We start from the raw sequence: 23,235 nt of genomic DNA on the forward strand, positions 1-23,235 counted from the left end.
AATAGTGAGCATCCACCTCAAAAAAGCTCGAAGGACCTAGACAAGTGAAACCCCTTATTGAAAATTAAAACCTTCACACCTTGGGAACTGGGGAACCTGTGCCCCAGCACCCACTGCCATCGTGACTGTGATGCCTCAGAAAGCCGGAATCAAAACTCAAAGGCCTTGGTGACTGTTAAGCAGGTGTCCTTTACTGCAGCGCTGGGCACACAGGGGTGTGCTCAGCTCCTCCAAATGTGTGGCCCCTTAGAGACAAATTTCTCATATTTATACAGATTAACTCTACATATTCATTATCATTTCTAGGAAAAGGCAGAGTTATGCAAATTATTTCTAAGAAGTCATTTAAATTAATTCCCCACAGATAGAGCATGCTCAGTGACACCCAGGGGGTCCCTCGGTGGTCCCCAGGGATGAAGGCTGAACACCCTCCTCGCTCCCAGTGCACGCTCCCGACGTCTCCTCTCCATGCTTATCTGGGCTCCCAACACCTGCACCAACCAGTTAGCTCTTAGCTGAAAACAAGATAAACTCTGTCTTTTAATTGGTCATTAGTCTCATTATTTATGACTCCCCTATCTCCTACTTCCTCTAGTTTCAAGGCTGTTACACGAGTATGATGAGGTTTTGTAGCCACTTTCATGAAACAGCTTATGTGGTTACAGCCAAATTCTGCTAAAATCCAAAACTAATCTATTCCTAAAAACACACAGATTCTTACTTCTTTAACTTCAAGGCTGTTACTATTGTATTGTTAGGGTTAAGTTTTGCAGCTGCTCTCACAAGCAGCTTACACAGTTACAGCTTTCTCTTAAACTTATCCTTAAAACCATGAAAATTCTTATATTAAAGTTATATTAATTGTCTCTTAAGCTACACCTATATCAATCTATTCAGCATGATTACATTTCATTGAATCATTCCCCCCTTTTCATTATCCTTCATCCAGCTTGTTGTGCCTTATCATAGAATCACAGAATGGTCTGGGTTGGAACGGACCCCAAAGATCACCCTGCCACAGGCAGGGCCACCAACTTCTAATCTGCTTTCTGCCAGGAAACTCACCTGAATGTCTTCACCACTGCAGACCCTTCATAAAATATAAAATAGGACCCCTTCAGAAATGCAATTAAGCAGCCACAGAGATGTCAGCTAAGAGGAATCCCACTGTCCCACGCCATCTGCACCGAGCACCAACTCTCTCTGTAGTGGTGTTCATCCCTCCTTTGACCCTCGGTACTCTACGAGCAATCTGCTACAAACAAGTCTCCCACCACAGCGAATCCCTTCCCTACAAGAAGCAGCATGCTCAAGAGTCCTGCTCTGCCCCCTCTCTTACCCCTCCCCATGGCCAAGAGCTTTCCCTTCACCACCATCCACCCTGTGTTCTACCCCACAGGCATCATCCAGCACCAGCTGTGATACATGCAGCCCCAAACCTCACAGATAGCTCCTAGAGACCACGAGGTGGCATGCCATAGAGGCACTCACAGAAGCAAATGGGGCACTGCTACATAAAATATGTCAACTTCCAAAATAAAGAATGATGTAAACTTAAAGGGGTGCTGACAGGGCTCAGAACTGCATGCTATTAACGCCTTCCAGAAAGGAGGCCAGTCCTGGCAATTCCCTACTGGGGGGACAAAAGCTGCACCCTCACAAACAATCCTCTGCTTCGTCCACACAGGGCCCTGCACAGGAGAGAACCACACACAACAAACAGCTGGGTTATGTTTTTAGCTAAAGAGAGAGGGGTAAAAACAAAAAAGCTAGGCCAAAAGAAAACAGAACCAGGAACTCTCTAAAACACATTCTTCTGCAGCTGGCAGCCAGACAGATTTTCAGGCCAGCAGACACATCTGCTTGTCCTCTCCTTAATTATGAAATACAATGTCCTGCTTAGTCCACAGCAGTTTTATTGCCCCAATCCCTCCTTGCAGCCAGAGCCCGTGCCCAACTGACCTAATTGAAGAGAGGGTGGAAAATACCCTCTCATGGCTTGACTCTTCTATGGTAACATCAACCAAGATATAGATATATAGATATATATACACACACACAAATAACTCCTCCTCCTCCTCCTCATTTCATCTCGTCTCCAATTTCTGTTTATGCCTACCTAGTTATACCGGACTGCACAATATCACTGACACCACATCACTGTGCAGCACAGCTACAGCATTCCTCCAAGGTTAGCTGACATCTAATATACCCTGGTAGGCACTGCCCAGCCTCTGACCTGGGAACACAAGCGCGTGCAGCTAACAGACAAGCCAGGTTGCCAGAAATAGATGCTGAAGGTACATGTGTGGGGCCACGCCTGCTACAGAATTTCTCCCCTCAGCCAACCTCCCTCCCTAGAGGACCAGGCCACAAATGCTGGTAAACTCATGAAAAGGGCATCACTAACACAACCAGCAAGTTTCCCATTAGAAGCGACAGACAGCAAAGATCAGTTATTTTTCAAATACTTAAAAGAACCCCAGCTTCTCATCCAGCCAGGTGAACCTCTCTCATTCTGCACTGCCAAGGTCTTGACACCCACTTTCTTTCAGTATCTCTGTGCTGCTGCCAGTAGAAGGCAGGAACAATCCCCGTTCATAAAGATCACTGTACACTGGAGCGTGAAGGGAACACACAGCTGTTGCTCAGAACAAGGCACCAGCACATCATGTGCTGGCCCAAGGACTTTGCTCTACAAGGCACTTGCTTGTTAATATGAAGCCAGTACCTTCTCCCACTCATTCATCTTTAAAACAATAGCTTAATTGCTCCCAGCAAACACTTGCTTACTACCAATTAGATAATGATTAACCAGTTTCCACTCTTCAGAAGGACCCACGTTTCAGATGTTTCCATTCTGGCCCCTTCTTGTTCTTTTAACAACATCCCACAGTTCATTTGCTGTCCAAAGTACAACAGGGAATGTGCTTTAAAACAGGAACTTTCCTCCATCAGTCACCCACCGGAGCTGGCACAGCACTGCCTGTTCTCAGGGATCACTCTGACCACAGGGACAGCACCGCAGCATCCTCCACAAGCTTCTGGCAAGGATGAGGATGGCAGAATCACCACTCCTTGACCACAGCATACCTGTCTTGCCCACAGTGGGCTCAGTGATTTGGATGCCTACAAGCTGAAGGCAGGTAAGTGCTCACTGCAGTCATTCACAGTAACTAACTAGTGAGTGCCACTACTTTGGCTCCAGTGGTCCTCAACCTGTTTCAGTGCAGCAGCAGCCAGCAGCAAGAGCAGCCCAGACACCAACATAAGGCCCCATGACACCCTAAAAACCACATTGATACCGCTGCACCCCAGCAAATCTGCAGATGATACTATGTCAGAGGAGGTGGTTGAAAAAGCAAATGCCAGAACCTCAACTCAGACGGACCGTGTGAAACTCGACTGAATCAAGAGAAACCTCTCAAGGTTCAAAAAAGGAGAAGTGGGGAATCCTGCACCTGGGCTGGTATAATCCCATCACTGTCACAGATGGGGAGATCAGCCCCACCAAAACAGAGCTGTGTGTTACAGCAGGTGTCAGGCTGGAAAAGCTGGAGAGATGTTCTCCTGCTGTAAGGCAAACTGAGCCTTAGGCTGCATTAAGATTGGCTGGCCAGTCCTCCCACCTCAGGGCTGGTGGGATTGCACACTGTACACTACATACATGCCCCTCCCCTGGTTCAAGAGGGATGTCAAACACGGGTCAGAGGCCTACAACAAATCCTACAAGGAGTGGGGAGGGATGTGGGCTGTTTTAGTCTAGCAAGAAGACAACTAAGGAGTAATCTAATTAGCTGCCAGATAATTGAAGAGGAGTTGCAAAGGTGACAAACAAATGCTTCTCAGCAGTACTGGGTGACGTAACATGGAGCAACAGCCACAGACAGCAGCTTGGAAGTTCAGGTTGAACATTTAAAGAGAAAAAAAGGAAAAAAAAAAAAGCCAACAAAACCCCAAATCTTTCTTCCCAGGAGGGCAGTGTGACCCATTACCCAACGAGGTTACACGACTCCATCTCTGGAGGTTTATCAAGACTTGGCAAAGCCATGGCTGATGTAATCCAGACCGTTCTGCTTTGAGCAAGGGGTTAGATCAGATGACCTCCAGAGGTCTGGTACAACCAGCATCTCTATCAAATGCTACCATTTTTCCTTAACAGTTTCTCAAAAAAAACCCAAAAACCCAAAGAACACAGCAAAAAAAAAAAAAAACCTGCAAAAAAATTGCAAGGATGCTGAATATTCTCCTAGGTTCTCAGACTCGTATATTAATTGTCTTGAACAAACAGAACAGTGATGCAGTTGGGGATAGGGGTTTTGTTTGCCTTCTTTTTTTAAGCACCATGACCTTCCTTTCCCCTCTCCCTACAGACAAAAAACTTCCAAGCCAAATGAGAACTGAGAGGTAGTAATAAACCAGAAAGCTCTTCTTGCTATAGGCCATATACAGATGCTTATAAACAACTTATAAAATCCAAAGCCTTGTGAGTGACCTCATTTTGGGAGATCTGTGAGGCTTTTTGTGAGCTGTATATTAATCCGTGATGATTGTTTGCATTACTGACAGAAAATACAGTCTCCTAAGAGTCTGAAACACCCTTATATTCCTTAAGCTGTTCATTGAAAAGCTATAAAGTTGTACACAGGTTAAAATTTGCTTTTTCAAAAGCAGATTTGAAGATTGCGTGTAGAAGACAGAGGGGACAGCAAGGTGAAAATAAGCCTTGCTAGAGTTTTTATGGAGCACAAACCATTTCCTCCCTGCTGCATAACTAATTAAAGGCTTGTGGAATACAATGAGAAGATGAGCCTTAGTCTCTGCTTCTTAATGGGTGTCTCCTGGGCTTTTTGGTCCCATCCATGCATCCATCCCTCCTCTTCTAACAGCTTAACTGTTACAGAACTGACCTGAGTCTTGGCTGTGTTTTATTTTCTGGTAAACCTGTCGTCTATAAAAAGGCCTGGGAAATCAGAGTAGACCTACAAAGCACGATCTGAAAGACATCGAGCTCTGTGCTAAAGTTGGACGATACATGTAACTCCCCTAGGACAGGATCACAAGTCGTATTCCAAAAGACAGAAAGTTCAGGGCACAACCAGCAGCTCACTTCATTAGCTATTTCTGTTACCAGCATACAGGCAGGTGGTGTCCTCAAAGGCAGAATCTCACCACTCTTCTTTAGGAGCTATGGAAGGAAATGAGAATGAAAGTACCTAAACTTACAATTTCCTTAGATGCTGTTAAGACCAGTCCTGGGATGAACCAAACAACAAGCTGCCAGCCCTCTTTGGTCCCTGGTGCTGCCCAGCTAGGCTACACACTAGGATCTTGTGAAATCAGGGCAAGAAGATCATGTCCAAGCTGATCATTGTCATTGTATACTCAGTCATTTGAAGCCTACTGGACTCCTCATTGTTTTTAATTGATTTAGCTCCTTGCTTCACAGGAGTAGGGAGGCAGTGCTCATTTGGGCACTGGGATTGTGGAGGACATACTACACCAAGCCTTTTGGTACTTACTCCCTTGTTTTTCAAGAGGTTGTTGTGATATGCTGGTTGGTCTGCACAGAGTTACTCATACTAATTAACAAGTCTATGGCACCAGAATATGACAAATTGTTCATCCTAATACCAAGCAGACACAGCCTTCTTGGGCACTCACTGCCATCTGCTCGCTAGTTGTGCACTTGTTTGTGACCAACAGTATAAAGCTGCTGCCTTCTGGAAGAGGGGATCGCGGATTATGTCCAGGTTTTTCTCTCCAAAGTAAAATACCTTCCTATGAAAGGAAAAAAATATCAAAATAACCCCCACCACCACCACCACCAGACACCTGCATTCTCAGGGCTCAGGCAGTGACTCAGCGAATCTAGGGTTTACAGCTGGTTTCTAGGTTTACAGCGGCTCTGCACACCCATCTGGCACCTGGCAGCAGCCTCCTTCATCGAAATCAAATATAGAAGGAACAAACTCACACAGATACACACTGCAAGATTTGTTGGTAGAAGTTTCCAGAGCATTGACAAGGGATTGGCAACCTGGCTCTGAAAGCACATCCTGTGCGGGCATGGGTAGCAACCTAAGCAAAGACAGGGCATGGGGGAAGGAGTTTCACCTGGGTGACAGGTTGTTCTGCACGTATTCTCTCCCAGCCCCCAGAAAGTCCAACAACAACTGTCCATCCTCAATAACAGGGACACGCTCTGGATGACTGGCACAGGCTGACCTTGTACATCTTTGCACGCTCACAGCTGTGTGAGCTGGGAGCTTTTGAGACAGCCATTTTCCTGAGGGACCTGTTAAAGACAATTAATCTATTGACCCTTCAAATCTTTTTCCTAGTGGAATTCTACAGCTCCACAGCACATGTTAATAACAGGCTTGTTTCACTTAAGGTGAAAATTGGGGGGTGGTGTCCTGGACAAAGGTAGGGCTAGGTCTGTTCCTCAAACGAAGAAGTTTAGGTAGCAGCAGGGGCAGAGAAACTTCCACCTCAGGGCAATAAACTCCTCCTTCAAGAGCAAACCACTAGCACCCTTCACTGAGTGACAAGGAAACAAGTTATCAGAACAGACATGGCTAAAGGAGACTGACATTTCTCCCAGCCTCTGGCAATGAGATTTACATTCTAACAGGGTAACTGCAAGTTTGCTGCAATTAAGAGAGCTTTTCCTTACAGAAACCAAGTCAACACAGAGCCATTCCCACACATGCTAAAGAGGAATCGCGCTCCTCAGATAACCCTTTCCAACAAGAACAGACAAGAGCTCATAAATTCATATCATTTTACTAGAAGTCATAAAGAAACACACCCAGAAGGCAGCAACTAACATCCACATCAGGTTTGTTTTGGCAGCAGCCCCTGGTACCAGCATTTATCATTTCACAACAAACTCCCACCTATTCAGACCGCTGCACACACAGTAAAGATTGGGGTGGCTGAACGGCTTTGGGAAAAGCTGGAAGACTGCCTTCATCCAGGAGCAAGCACCACACAAGGCAGGTACACAAGGATATCACCCTGAACTCAAGTCACCCAGGCTCAAATGCTAGCTACTATTTTTAACAGATGATCCCATTTGCAGTTTACAATCTCTTGGAATAGCCTTTACTAGCGGCCATAAAAGATTGTGAGAGGAAACAGTGAGCACAAAGCAAGGCAATGTTTCCTTTAAATTATCCCTTTTAGATTTGCCTTTTGACAATAGCTCTGCAATGTGCTACAACCATGCAAAGGAGCCCACAATCTAAGTAGCTGGGGTTTGGGTTTCTCCAAATGAAAGAGGGTGTAAAATGACATCGATCAAACCTTCAAACAGCAGAGGAAGAAGGAATTTATCCCTATTTTGAGATCCCAGCAAGCTTTTAGAAGAACTGGTTACACCTTCCCACCAGGTCCCACATGTGCAGCTAAGCATAGTAGCCTGATTACCTGTATCACTTCTGCTTAAATCAGCTGACATCTAAGAAAAAACCCCAAACTTTCCTGCCCTAGCCCTCTCCTTGTCACCCCAAAGAACAGAGAGCATTTCAACACCAACTTACCTCCATATTTCAGAACCACTTGCCCAAAACTTCTAGTATTTCATAACAGAAAAAGAACAAGAAAAAACATTCTTGAAGGGTAGGGAAATAATTAGGTTATTGCATAATTGACAATTACTTGAGGGGCAGTTTAACAGCTAGCTGGCTGGATGCTTTGTGGGGTGGGAGAAAAACACCAACAGGAGAGAGTAATTTTTTTCATCTCTTCAAGATAAACTCTTCAAAAACATTTAGATGAAATCAATACTTTCTTCTACTACTGAAAAGAAAAGCAGAAGAGGAAGGAACCACCAATTTACAGTGCATGGCTAACAAATCTAAATAACAGAGCCCCCCAAGGCATGTCTTCTTCTAAAGTCCAATTACAGTCTCTGCATCAGTAGCTTACACAAACTAATCATCCACCAACATAACAGCACTCAGAGAAAATGAAAATGTAGCGTGGATAAATACCAACCCAAATAGCCAGACCCACTCACTGAGGCATAGAAAGCACAGACACAAGAGATCTAACTTTTAGAGGGGGTAGATACATGCAGAGAATGTATTGATATAGGTATTGCAACAACCAAGTGGGTAAAAATGAGTTCTTTACTACCTAAAGGTGCCAAGAACAGAGTATTTGCAGATGATTTTATTAAAGATACCAGCTAGTCTGCAGGAAATATAGGTAACAGAGCACTAAATGTGAATCAGGTAAGGATTTTAAGTTCATCTGTGAAGTAGCAGCTGTCAGTGTTCCCAAACGCAGGCAGATTTCCAGCTGTTTGGGATTAACAGTGTAGAAACCTGCTGGTCACACTGACCTAGTATCCTTGCATTAGCAGGGCTGAAGGGAAGACAGAGTCAGGACTTTTCCTTCGCAGATCAGATCTTTGACATGACTTTCAGACTAGGCAGCGCCTACTATCAACCCAGCAGCTTAAAGATAACCAGTTTGAAATGCTTGAATATCGTGCTGCTCAACCAGATGATGGAGCCCAAACACAAATGTAAAATTAACAACTTTAAGGCCTCAAAAAACAGTGCTAATAAGTCAGCCAGGCCAAAGCCAGGTGGTTAACCCAAGGAAGCCCCCCTGAGCTCCCTGCTTCCTAGGTGTCATCACAACAGCAATGCAACAGAACCATAATGCAAGACTGGAAATGCAGTTTCCAGGTTTGAAGCATTCAGGCAGAGCAAACTGAAGGCCCTGAGCACACACTCTGTATGGCAGCAGGGAAACACTGAGCCATACGTACCTGAACACAGGGTAGTGACTCCTACGTGCTTGCTCCCAGGATTCCCATCCCATGACAAGGGAGCACAAAAGTCACTCCCATCAAATTCTGAGTGTGGCAACACACTTTCTTTACTTAACCCAAAGTGCATCCTGCTTTAGAAGCAAAGTTACAAAACTCAGTGAGTTCCCCAGTGGTGCCCAGGAAGTGACTCCTTACCCCCTATAATAAAATTCCTGATGTCAGGTTCCCTTGCTTGGCTTAGTTCCTCTTCAGATGGGTGCCTGGCCCCACAGCCAGGCACAGACCATGTGGAAAGGGAAATGAATACCCTGAGAATGCCCCTTGGGAGCACAGCACTGGCAACTCCGGGTTTCACATGAGGATTGACGTCACAGTTTCCCCCAAGATTTAATGATGTGTTTTGTAACAAAAGAATGAAGGAGCTGGTGGGAAGAAGGGGCTCAGGTCTAGAGCAGGTCCACAGGGGGCAGAAAGGGAAAAAGGACACACAAAACTTCTTAGGCTACCAGGTACAACCAGCAGCCTCCAAGCTTATCCTTCCAGGCACCACCTTCTTGCACAGCTCACCAACATTTCATGTGCTCACAATTTCTTTACAGCACTGGGCTCCCTGATTGCCTGTGTGGCAACTCCATGCCTCCTCTCCCTTTGAAGACCCCCAGACATCTCTTCCCAGGGAAGGCCTCCCTGCCCCAGTGCTAACCAAGGCCATAACATCAGGCTCCCTCACCCTCCCAGCCCAGTTTCTCTACCACCAACAGGTAAGTCCCAACTCAGGAAGGGAGCTTCTGAGTATCCTCTCCACCCCACCAGCTTAAGTAATCCAAAATTAAATCACAGCCATTTCTGTATGGTTGATTTACATACCTGGGGATCAAGCTGCTTCTCACACCGCTCACCCTACCTTCCTAAACCAGAAATCATTACCTCTTCTATCCTCACACCACTGTGAGGCTCCTCAAGAACCACATGGGCAGCTGCAATGCAGCATCTTCAATTAAAATGACAACTGTCAGCACAGGCAGACCCCAAATAACATAACTTACACTGCCAGCCTGGACTGGATATTGCAAAGATGATCCTCACTTACCAATGACAACGCAGCACTGAACTACAGCCACAGACAGCAGTCAAGTGCTCTGGTGTCTGTGTTGTTCCTTAAACAGGTGGGAGGGTTTGTAGAAGGTTTGTCAAAGTGAATTCCCAACTTTCTGTGTCCTTGCTTTGAAGATGTGAAACAAATGGACAGTTTTTAGTTTCTAAACAGTTAACCAAAAACGCTCCTCCAACCAGGAAAGGTCAGTTGGTTGTTTCACTGCAACTGTGCCAATAATTTTGCTTTTTATTAGCTCCATGGCAAGCTGCCAAACAGGAATACAAGTCTGTCACAGTTCTGCTGACATTTAATTTTTGCTTTTCAAGTTCCTTCTCCCTCCACCTTTTTTTGCCAAGATAAGCTTACCAGACAATACAAATCAGTCTTAACTCCTTGCTGTCTTAGAATCAGGACTTCAGCTCATAAAAGTAGGCTTGAAAAGGAGATTCCTTACAACATGGCTATCTCCAATATACTGATGGATCGCCTAGGAATCAGAGGGGAAAACCTGGATATCCACCAGAGTTGGATCTGGACCCAGGAGCTGTCACCCACACTCAATGGTGCCCCCCTGTCCACAGCAGAGCCAGCTGGTGCTGTGATCCAATTAGCTCTCACTCACTGAGTGAATTTGGATGGGAAACTTGGGTGCTGCAGGAAGCGACACTGGCAAGGCAACACTTTCCAGTGCCTAATTAATTTTTAAGGGTGATTGGCAGTTTTGAACCTCCAAGTTGTGTGGATTTAAAAAGCTTTTTGTCTCCTGAGCTAAGAAAGTTACCATCTGTAACACTGCACACTTGGCACACAACTTTCAGACATCTCAAGCTGAACACCTAGAAACTGAGATGCAGTGGCCACCACAAAAAAGTTTCACAGTATCAGCCTCATCTGCTGAGCAAGAGCCTTCCAGCTAGGCACGTGTGCTTTTATCTGCTTACACCCCTCCCACCTTCACCATTAAGCAGCTCAGTTCCTCCTCAGTTCCTGTTCTGCAAGATCACAGCAGCTACTTTTCATTCCAGCTCACTTTGGATATAAGATTCACTGAACCACTTGACGCAGGATTCACCTGACAACTTTCAAATGGCTAAACCACCCAAGACAAGATGTCTCAACTCCTCCTGCATTTACATATCTCAGAAGGCTTTTCACACCACTTAGCTCTCAACACTGACTACAGTCACTGATAAGGGGCCAAAATTATTACATTAGAATAGTTTCTAAACCCTTGGCCAAGTAGTGCCAACTATTAACTTCTGAGTTAACTGGTCAAATCCCCAAAAAAAAGTTCTCATTTGAGACAGGAAATTGTTTCCCAGTGGTAAGTTGGTTCTCATAAGTTTTGTGAAGACAGGCAGAATGGAGATCAGGGTCTGAATATCTGAAAGCTCATCCCTAATGATTCTTTACCCTGTCAGCTGATTTCTTCAAACAGATGTGGCAATCCAGTATAAGATATTACATAAGAGACAGATTATCAGCGAGGCAAGAGGAAGCAGCTCTGCTACAAAAGTATTTGTAGTGAACAGGACATATTAGCTGTCCCTGCTGAGCACCATCTACTTGTCCATCAACTCCTCTCAGGTACAGCTAGACTTCAGCAGAGGAGAACCGTTGTACAAAGACCCAGCCCCTTGGGATACAAAGGTGCTGTGTAAGAAAGCATGTGAACAACATGAAAAGAAGAATTAGATGTAAAAGTGAACCAGGGAGAGTGACCCAAAAGGAAGCACAACACGCATATCCTTCGACATGTTGCGCTCTGAACACTTGCTGCAGGTGGGCCCCTTCGTGAGAGATACACATAGGCATGACTCAGCATAAATCTTTCATCTATTTTAAAATAAAATAGCAAGTTTTCTGACATTCTTGAAAAAGCTAAAAAAGCGCCTGTGTGAGGGGAATGTAACAAAGGAAAACCACATCCCTCCAAAACAAGCTGAGCAAAGCATCTGTGCCCACTCCCAATCCAAGCCAGTACTGGGGACTAAAACAACTCCTCACCCTGAAGGAAAAAAAAGAAAAAAGTACCACCCCAACCCCCAAAAAACAAAATCAAGAAGCCCCACTAAGTAATAGGAGGTAAAGCTTAATTAAAAGCAACGCTCCCAGGGCTTTTACTCAGGTTAGGTCACTGTTTTATTTAGGGAAGGTGGGTGAGAACATGTTTTTAGAAGATGTTTTTCTCCAGCAGAAGCAAAGTGGAAGGGCAAGTCCTCCTGTTCAGTTTGTCCCTGGGTTCACAAGGGATGACATATGGATAACAATGTTTTAATGGCACCTCTCACCCTACGACCCCAGAGTGCTTTTACTTCCCGTAATGAACTCGGCTTTGGAGCAGCTTGACAGCTCCATTTGACATGGGAACTAAGAGAGAGATGAAGTAATTTATCTACGTCATGCAGCAGCACAAAATCAGCTCCTACCAGCCCAGTGATTTATGCAAGAGACCATACTTGCTTTTGCACAGCATCCTGTCCTAGGGCACGCTGTCACTGGGGAGGTAACAATATTATCTGCTCAGACATACTGTGGACACTAACACGTAGGCAGTTTCCAGCCCCAGCCCTGCAAAACACTAAGTCAACAGTGGCTTAAGACACTCCTTACCACAGAGGCTCAAGACCCACACTGTTGTTTACATTATTAATGTTTCCTGGCAATCTCACCCTTCTTCCCCCAAAAGTCTAATTCTCTGACTAGCTGACCAGGAGAACAGACTACTAGCAAACAAAGAAACAATCAAACAACCCCTCCTCCAAAAAACCCCACTGACATGGGAAGATGGATCATCCCAACACTTGGAACTTTCAGGATTACAGGAATTTCCTGTTTCTCCAATATGGTCTTCCCTTGTGTCCATACACAATCCTCTGCTACGTACCAAGGTTCTTCCACTGAACATGTGCATCATGGCACAAATCGAAGCCCAACATGAAAAGACAATATGCCAAAGGCAGAAAAAGTTCTTGCAGCAGAAACACTTTAAAATTTGATTAAACAGTAAATTTGGATCAAAATTCTCCAACACAATAAGGTGTGTCTGCAACCAACACAAAGGGTCCACTGGTATACCAAATGAGGAATCACAACAAAGTCAGCTTGACAGAAGCTGCATGAAATCTACAGGGCCAAGAACATCAGCCAGCTTTCACTTCAGCCTCAACAGAAGAGAAGTATTACTGCTCTGGTGCCAACAGCCAGCCTCCTGGTTCCCTGCACCGCCACTGCAGAGGGCAAAGCACTCAAATCTTAACGCTAAGGGACCAATCTGTTCTGTTGAGGCAATGTTTCACCCTCAGATAGGCCAAGCTGCAATTCTCTTGGCACAAGATGCTACAAGACTCTTGCATGGGAGAACTGTTTTGAATTCATCATTTTCTGGCAACAGCAGATTACACAAGATGGGGATAAGGGTGAAGAGATGAAAGGGCTCAAGGTCCCAAAGCTTCTCCAGGGAAGTACTTGACTCACAGACCTGGTTTTTGCTGATCCCACATCAGTGCTCTCATATAATTTTAAAGGGTTTTATCTTAATAAAAGAAACAGGTATTTCAGAAGGAGAATCATGCTGGTACCAAGTGAAAACAAGCTCCTTGGTATGACTAAATACAGCTTGCATCAGCCAACTGACCCTAAAGCTGACATCTTAAATGTAACTCTGGACAACCCCTGAATTTCTGCCAAACTAGATGTCATTAATTGTGTAGTTCTTTGTTCCCAAAAGACTTCAATTTATAGTTCATATTTTCTCTTCTTTTAACTGAGACCAACAAACAAGAATTTACTCTTCCCTTTGTCTTACAAGCAGTCATGTGTTTTTCCTTTATTGTTTAATTAAAGCAGTTTCAAATGCCAAGAACCTTGTGCTATGTTTTCAGAGATAACAGCTCCCAAATAATAGTAAAGAGGGAAAAGTGGAAGACAGTCTTCAGAGACTCCATGTTTCTATAAATGTGAACACAAAACCACCAAGCTATCCCCATGATTTCTGTACAATTTTACAAATCAAAGTACAAAAGACACAGGCTGGTACTGAATCATATTAATATTCTGGGACACTCCACCAGTTCTGCATTTTCCTACCCACTCCTTTCCCCTGCTTTAATACTGCTGATTTGTTCACAGTTAAACGGAACTTTGCTAGACTAAATTAAGACTAGAAAAACTCTTTAGGCAGGTGCTCTGCTGATGACCAGTACCAATCTTTCCCACCTCCTGGCTTCCAGATAGATTCACTGTCCTTCTCTTGGCCTTCACATTTTCTATTCTGAGATTTTACTAGACAAAGAGCCAAAGGGAAACCAGAGACCATCTTCCAGCCCTGCCTGCTGAAAAGATATAAAGAGAGAGAGCTCTGTTCCATGACCATGTCTGGCTCCATAACACAAAATATTAAAAAGTGAAACAGAATAGAATGAACAGTTAAAAAGGGAAGCCCTGATTTCTTCTTTTTTAAAAAAAAAAATGCTACCCAGGAATTAGAAAAAAAATGGGGCATGCAGATCTGGAATGAGTATCATTTAAGCCCAGCTAACAACAGGATGGGTTGAGAGAGGAATACGGTTCTCTCTAACAAGCCAAACACTGAAGCAGTGATTCTATAAATCTACGGGCCTTTAAGTGGTTTGGGGTTTTTTTAGTGCTCTTGCAAAGCACCTCTGAACCTGTATGACTGAACAGATTTCAAGGATGGCAAAGATACAGGAATAAAAAAAAATTCCCATTTTCAGGACAAACTGCTGCCAACTTCAGGACAGAGGCCAAAGTTCAGTACCTGATCTTATAAACCTCAAAGTCACCTGATTTCTCTGTTCTGCAGAGCATGCGTTTCTACCACTGACTTTTCCAACTATAACTCTTGAAGCCTGATGCAGCCTGTACCTTAGGTAGCTATTTATAGTAAGAGGAGTATACAATCATACTTGAGGCAGAGATGGGAGATATTTCATTTCTTTATTTCTGAAACTGAACATGCTGATTAACACAATGCATTCATCTTATTTTGTTACTAACTTCCTCCCTGTCTCTACCTCACTACTCATTAATCTCTGGCACACACCATAGGCCCCATGAGCAGGGATTGTTTTCAGAGCAGTTAGGGGAGTAGTAAGACACCACACTTACTGGGCTTTGAAGCAGAGTTTACCTATTTGCCACACCACTGATAGTCTGAAGGATTAAGCCTAATGACCCCCACATATTGTCTCAACTGCCCAAGACAATGGCTCCTAAACAATGCCACTCAATTTAAAGGATCAACATGGTCCTATATTATCTTGCATGCCACATCCCATCAAACCAATCCCTGCTTCATCAGCTTCCAAAGCCATTTAGCTTGCATTCATGCCTCCCTTTCCTGTGCCTTGTTCTGAGGATGCATTCCCTTCTCTTACCCCACAGGCTTACTTTTGGCCTTCTGGCACACACCTACACCACTCTTCTCATCCTTCAACCTCAGCCCCTACCAATTTTTACAAACAAAATCCTTCTCCTGCAATTTTTATATATTTCACACATGCTACTCCATCTCTTTCTCACTCTCCCATTGAACACAACTGGATCATGGTTGCCCAGCCACAGATGCCACTTCACACGCCGTTCCAGACAAGCAGGGAAGCAGTCCCTCCAGGCAACTCTTCCTCCACTTCTGCCTCTCCCTGCCTTGTGAGACAATAGGAGGAGCACCCAGGAATAGCCTCCCCCTTGGAGAAAAAAAGCAAAAAGCCTGAGACACAAGTAGAGCCCACTGCAGACACCAAGCAGAAGCACTGCCCAAGCTACCACACACTCAACTGTCAGTTACTTTTTGCCCCTAAAATGAGAATCTCCCCAACATCTCACAGGCTTTCTTGCTTTCCCTACCAGCCAGTAGATCACACCCTTGGATCCACTGCTCAACCTTCTCTGCTTCAGCCACACAAGCCCTTTCCAGCCAAACCATTCTTATTTGAGATACCTATCCCTAATGAAGTAGTAGTCAGGGCAGGAGAAGTCAGGTCCTGATAACAGTACAGAGAACAGAGCTCAATTTCTCCCCAAACCAACAAACTTTAGAGACACATTTAGGACATCCCCGCTTCCACACAACCTGATCAGCACAAAACCTGCAGGCTTCCCCAGGCCTGCCCTGTTCCAGCCTCTTTCCCAGCAGCTTCTAGTTGCAGCCATTTACCTGCTGAGCATTTTGCTTTAAGAAGAAAAAGTAGATGCACAAAGTCTACGTTGTCTTTTCAAACAATTACAACTACTGACAGCAGGGCTCTGAAAGGGCGTTGATAAGGAGAGAGAGGAGAACAAAACTAGCCTTTTGCTATTGATAGTGTGTGTCTGCTGGCCCTGTTCCTGGGCTGCAGAACATGTGCAGCTGTGGCTGTGAAGAAAGGCATTTTTGCCATCGATTCACACGCCTGACATGCAACTCAAGACACAGACTGGTGTCAGCCAAGTCCATATGCTTCAGATGTTATTAATAGCAGGAGAGCAACCCAATCAGTATGTGCTCTCCAATTACCAGGACAAGCTTATAAGGCAGAAAGTTCTCACCTGCCTGGCCACCCTTCGAGCTTCCCAGTAAGGTTTAGAGTCTTCTACAGCTTTTCCAATCTTCTTTAGCAGTTCATCCAGTTTCACTGTTGCTTCAACCAGCACGGAGCGGAACTTCTGGCGGGCATCCTTCAAAGGAAAGGACAAAGACAGATTAGAACTTCAACATCTATTTCTACCCTTTTGTTCCTACCTTCAGGTTGCTCTTTAGATTTACACACAAGCTGACACATTCAAGACAGTTACTGCCTTAATTCTTCAGTAGAGGTAGTAACAGGAACCCAGAACTGCATCCAACAGCTATCATGCTGGACACTGAATCTCCATCTTCCAGAGGCAGCTTTTATGCAAAGCCTGCAACAGCCTGTGCTAAACATCACCTCTGGCAGCACGTCTCAGAGAGGAATAAGCTTGTAAATGACTTGGTGGAAAGGGAATCAGCAGTGTAGCAGGTTCTTACAGGGCGTTCAGTGGCAAAGACATCTCAGCTAGACAATGCCAGAGTGGGGCTAGAAGGCAGGGCAAATCCCACAGCAGGCTGGTGAATCAGCTGGAACCAGCATCTCTTAAACCTTAGTGTGGCACACCCATTGTACTGCTGCCCCCAGAGACACCATTTTGCAATAGAAACAAGGATGGACAGGAACTGCTTTTTGTGGGAAGAACTGGACACTTTCCACACAGTGTACATTCAAGTCAGCTCCTCTTTCCTTTCATAAACACATCCTTCCTACTTAAACTGCAGGAAAAAAACTCCCAGGACCTCATGGCAAAATTTCCTGGCATAAAAGCCCACCTTTTAGCCAGGGTTTGTATCAATGGGTAAGAACATTGACTTTCAACTTGACTGTTACTATTTGCTACATTCAAGAAAAGTGAATTCCAGCTACTTCCAAACTGGATGAATTGCCCTCTTTACATGATTAGCTGCAGCAATTAAACTATTTTCTCTGCTCCACTGAAATCTTCACACCTATAAGCAAAGAGATCCTGATTTTCATTTTAGCATTCAACATAGACTCTAAATCAATGGAATTACTGCCGAGAGATGCAAATTCAGGCTGGAGCTGACCCAGGATTTAAGGAGACGAAGAGGAAGGGCCATGTGAGCTCTTGACAAGCCTTGTAATTCTAATTAGAGAGCTGGATTTAGGCAGACTGCTGGAGTGACATGTTGATTATCAGGAAGCAGCTGGCTTGAAGAAGTGCTCTAATTCAGGAGGTTTCTGTCATTATTGTTGAGGATTTCTAGAATGCACAACTGTGTATTCATTAGCAGAATTAAAATACATTGGAACCTACCACTACACCCTCAAAAATGGGGGGAAAAAACCCCTGTAATAATACATTGTTTTCTACAGAAAAAGGCAACATATTTCAGTAAAAGCATCTTTGCTTCCTTTTTCACTTTATCCTAAAACCTTAACCAGCATCAGTAATATTTTAGTTCAATGCAAACAGCATTAGATTCTTAAGGTAGTCCAATATATTCTAAGTAAGTATTCAAGTGGGTAACAGGACCAAATCTGAAGAATTAAATGCACATTAACTTATTATTTTATTAACTCAAATCCAGCCAATAATCCCATTTCTTAGTGAAAGCCCGAAATGCATCATTCAAATAGTGTGTCTTGAGTCAACAACTTTCTCTGTAAGAAGAGTTTGAATATTTCCAGTTGAAGCACTGGGCGATACATGGTTCACAGCTCAAAATGAGTTGCACAAGTAACTGAAATAAGACTGCAAACACAATAGCCGTATTGCAAGAAAACATTAAGCAATGAAGTATATTTAACCAGGAAAAAAAAAAAACCCACCCTGCAAGAGCAGGAACAAAATGAAAAGCTCATTTCTAAATGACTGAGCCTCAAGGTTTGGTTTTCACTTTGTGAAAGCTGCACATTTCAATACCAGTTATGGAAAGCAATTAAAAACAGTAACATGTGTGTGGCATTGAGTGTAAAAACCCTATGCAGAGATTTCGTAAAAATAAATCAGTTTCCATGTTTATAAGATAAGCACTCAGAACAAAGAGCCCATCACTACCAAATCTGTACTTAGGCACTCACCCCAAATCTATTCATGTAATAGTTAGTTACACTCTTAGCCAGTAGGAAAAAGAAGACTAGACTCCAGCTGGAGTTTAAAACAAACCCCAAACCATAAACCACCAAGGACAGAACAGTCAAGCTACCAGCAACATCTGTAGCCATGAATTTCTCACCAACTCAGGTGAAGCATGTACAAATTACTGAACAGTAACTTATCCTGTAACCAGCATCTGGGACACAGGTCTTGCGGGTGGTTAAATACACGCTCATTCGTGAACACTTCACCCAGTAGCTAGTTACACAGAACAACCCAGATCCTATTTGGAGGCTTTATTTGCCTCCAACCATCCTATTTTTTTTTTCCAGTGAATAATATAAAATAAAAAAAAAACCCACCCCAAACCAACCCAAAACACCCCAGAACTCTATAGCCATATCATCCATCACATGACATGTTTTAAGCAACAGTTATTCTCGTGCTCCTGACTGTCAGGAACACAAGCCTGCGGGCTCCACCACCTTCTGCATGAGAGAATAAGCAGATGCTCCTACTCTGCTGGAAACAGTTCCCCTACTAAAGGTTTCCAGACATCTGCTTTGGACTCAGTAACAAGATTCTGAGCTCTCCAAAAAGGTGAAACTCCAAACCCACACCCTCTCCAGCACTACACACATCACTTTTACTGTCCACTAGCCCCAGCTACACTACAAAAGCAAGCCATCCCCCATAGTGTATCTACACCACGTATGGTCCTGCAGCAAGCCAGTGCACTCGCACCACCCAGCCTCCCCAGGCCAAACAGGCTCAGCCTGTGCAGCCTCAGTGACCACAGCTCCTCTCTGGGAGCTGAGGTAACATCTCCCATGAGCAGGTGCACAGCTCCCTCCTACAAATACGCAGCCCCTGTCAGTGTGTCGGCCCCACCACGTGCTGGCAGAGCATCTGTAAAAGTCATCACCCTTGGGACCGTGTACAATTTCCCTGGCAGGTGCCCCTGGGGAAGTTTAAGTAAGAAATACAGGTGCAGCAGCTATTTTTACTCTTAATGCGAAACTGGGGAGGTCAGAAGCACCAAGGAGCACTGACTGGGCTTGGTGCACTTGTTACTTACATGACATGAAAAGTGCAGCTGTGGCTCGCAGGAAGGATGGGCCTGTGGTCAAGGCAATAACCTGGGAATCAATTTAATTCCCTGCTCTGTGCCCAACCTCCTGTGTTACGGGCAGTGAGGCACCTGTGAAGTGGTTCAAAGCTCTAAATCTTCTTAATGGTGCATTCTTTAAGAACACTCACATCAAAACCTTAGAGGCTCAGAAACAGTACTGCAGTGCAGTAAACCATGGGCCCCAGCACGAGGGAAGCCTCAGGCCTCTCTTAGGAAGACTAACACACCACCTTCAACTTATCAAACCCTCTGGTGCCATATGCCTCCCTACAAGTGTTACTGCCCAAGTCTTACTTCATTCAGCTTGCTGCTGCAAGCAAAACTCAGACAGCACAGCATGTGCCATGCAACTTTTCCAGCACAATTCCAAGCTCCTGTATTTCAGATCCTTGAAAGATGATGCTTTCCCAGCAGAAATGCTAGTTACTGATAAAAGCCTTAGGTGATAAAAGCCCTGTGAGTCACACTCACCATTTCCAAGGGTTTTTTTGAAGAAAGAAAAAAAAAAAACCAACACCAAAAAACCCCACCACCCAAACACACACATGGGTTTTCTCATCACTGCACAGAATACACACACAGAACAGATAAACTGTATCAGAAGCAATACAGCTGATATAAAGGCATCTCATCTCAAGTACCCAGACATTTCAAAAGCACATTTTACCCTCTACTCGCTCATAATCTTCCATGTTCATTTTTAAGAACACCTTGTTACCAATTTTGCAAACAGAATGGCAATATTGAAGGCTGACTGGCTAACACTTCCAACATTTCCTCCCTCCTGTTTGCTCAAATGACCTGTTTAAAGCTGGACAAAAGCTGATTAAAGAACTTCACACTCAGTATGTATTACAAAATGCAAAAAATACCCCCAAAGTAGCAGTCGAACCTTCTCACTTAAGTTATAGCCTTAATAACTAGATTCTCACTACCTAGGTTTCATGCACATGCACCAGCAGGCACAGTGCTTAGCACATCACACGAGCAGCTGCAGTTTACTTTTCAACATCTTGTTCTACAGCTGCAAGAGCACCACTCTTGCTTCCTGGAAATCCTCAGCACTATTCTCACATATTATAGATTTCACAAGCACATTTTTAGGGAGCATGCCAGACTTCTGCCATATATATGCTTTTCCTGAACTAAAATTAGTAACTTGTTTGTTGGGCAGCTACCTGCTACTGCACCAAGAGGGACCACGCTGAAGGACAGGCCATCCATGCATCAGCATTTTGGAGATCCATCCTCAAATGCAGGAAGAAACTAAAATACAATTTCACACTTACCCTGCATCTGTTAGGAAAACAAGCATGCTTTATTCTCCTTCTCATGAGTGATGGTGATGAGCTGGTGTTAGATGTCAGGTGACAGGCAAATAACTATCTCTGCCCATCAAATGAAGCGTGTGTTTTCAAACAATCTTCTTGCTAAAATGAACTTAACACATCAAATGGGTATGAAGCATCTTAGTACCAAGCACATCTAAACTTCATTTACAAAGGTTGTGCTATCACCTTTCTGACAGTTTGCTGTGCAGAGCCTCAGACAACACATCCAACCAGCCCGGGAGGGGCGCGGGAAATGGAATTGCTGACGGAGAGACAGGCTTCACCTCTTTCCAAGAGGCAGGCAGCATCCCTACCTGCCTGCCTCTGCTGCAGAGACCTACCAGCTCCAAAAGCTCATTGCCAAGCTGACATAGTGTCAGTATCAAGAACGTCCCAAGTGTGAAAGCAGGTAGGCTTCCCAATTACATACACACCAGACAGGTGCACATACAGGTGCCCAGAAATCTACCTCAGAGCAACAAAGAGGTTAATGACTTTTTTGAGAACTGCTGAGTTCCTTGATCAGTTCGAGTAAACCAAACTGACTACCAAATATCAAGTACAAAGTGCAAGAAAAGGGGTTAAGTAACATCAATTAATTTTTAGAGATAGGGAAAAGGTTTTTTTGCCCACACAGCTGCTAACTTGTCATCTAAGAACAATAAAAATTGGCATATGGAAGTTGCTGCTTGCAGACAGTTACAGGCTGAGATTACAATGCACCGGTATTTTTAGTCCTCATAGAAGAAGGGGAAGAAGAGCAGGCAGGGGAAAGCACTGGGTGTTCCTTCCAAAACAAGATTTCTCTGCCTAACCCTTCCTCCCTCTCTGAGGCTGGAAACCCATCTCTGCTTCAAGAACATAAAGCCCTTTGACTCACTCGGGCAACAAAATCTTTCCATATCCATAGCAAAGGAAGGAGCCTTTCCTTACTCATCCATGGATGAAAGCAGAAGGCATAACAACAAGCAGTCCACATTCAGGAGACATTTCCTATGGAAACAAGTAGATTATAAAGAGACACGGAAATATTTGTCCTGCTAGTGCTGAACAAATCCATCACGCATGTACATCGCGCTCCAAAAACCATCAGGAGCACCAGCCAGCGAGCTGCTTCTCCTTATCTGTGTACTCTTTTATGGACACTGGGAAATGCTGCACAGGGATGCTGATAAGGTGGTGGATATTCCTACGGATAGATGTTATCCCAGGCCAAGCAGGCATGCTCAGAATGAGATTCCTGCCACTGACAAGCCATTTTTCTGACACCGGAAAGACTGAGGATTTTCCAGAAGAGTCTACTTAACTTGAAAGATCAAGGATTTCTTTTTTTAAAGTATACTTAAGGTGCTTGTGTGTGACAGTCAAAAGCTTCAGCTTTACCCCCAACCCAACTATTTTACCAAGTAAGAAGAGCAACTCAAAATAACCCTTCCCCTTCTGAGAGGGGTTCAAATGTGACAAGGCTCACAAATGGAAAAGCTCCACAGCTGATAACACCCCTTTCCTTCAACTCTATCCAACACCAACCTGGACTGAAAATAACATAAAGTCCTGCAGATCAGATCTAGGTGATCTAAAAAAAGCACATAAAAATGATCCTAACTGGACCTTATTTGTAATAAGCATAGCTGAAGGCAGCACTGTTCAGCTCTAGGTTTCACGGGCAGTCATCTCCCTTTAACAAACATTGGCAAGCTCGTAGCTCTCATAGCTCCACCAACACAGAAACTCTAACAAAAACCACATTTGGGATAGCTGGGATTCCAGCAGTAATTTTAATGGTATGGGCTGTATTTCCCCTCCCTGCAAAGCTGCTGGAGGCTCCCTGGGTGACTTTGCAACATCTGAATCGTACCTGCAGGAGCCAGAGATGTGTATGAGTTAGCTGGACAGGCAAGACAGGCACATTTGTTAAGTACATTTGCAACTCCTAGTGGGACTTCAGATGGAGATGTATTTCCAATAAACAGGAAAAAAACCTCAAACAGCAACTTGCATTTGGCCAAAACATGCTTGTATCTCCACTGCAAGATGCTTCCCTTCATGGACACGTCAAGCATAAACAGGGACATTAGAGGAGCCAAGTGTTAAATCCCTCAGAGGACCCTTATCATCCTTTTGCTGTGTCAGTAATGCTCAGCGTTGCACTTAGGATGAGCAACACTATGGATTTTAAATCAAGCCTAATCAAAGATTCATTAACAGGCAATACATTAGCGCAAAGCGTAACTACCAGCCACTCGGTGCC

General features: G+C 44.3%; 1 protein-coding gene across 1 annotated transcript in view; it reads right to left on the reverse strand.

Annotated features, from left to right (window-relative positions):
* The window catches only part of SH3BP5 (SH3 domain binding protein 5), a 52,788-nt gene that overhangs the window by 23,921 nt on the left and 5,632 nt on the right, over window positions 1-23,235 (reverse strand). Inside the window, exon 3 of the mRNA XM_084260188.1 lies at window positions 16,437-16,565. Within this exon, the coding sequence (XP_084116314.1) occupies window positions 16,437-16,565 (129 nt within the window). The remainder of the gene's footprint in view (window positions 1-16,436; window positions 16,566-23,235) is intronic.

The sequence above is a fragment of the Gallinula chloropus genome (genome assembly GCF_964237585.1).
Source record: "Gallinula chloropus genome assembly, chromosome: 2".
Classification (NCBI taxonomy): domain Eukaryota; kingdom Metazoa; phylum Chordata; class Aves; order Gruiformes; family Rallidae; genus Gallinula; species Gallinula chloropus.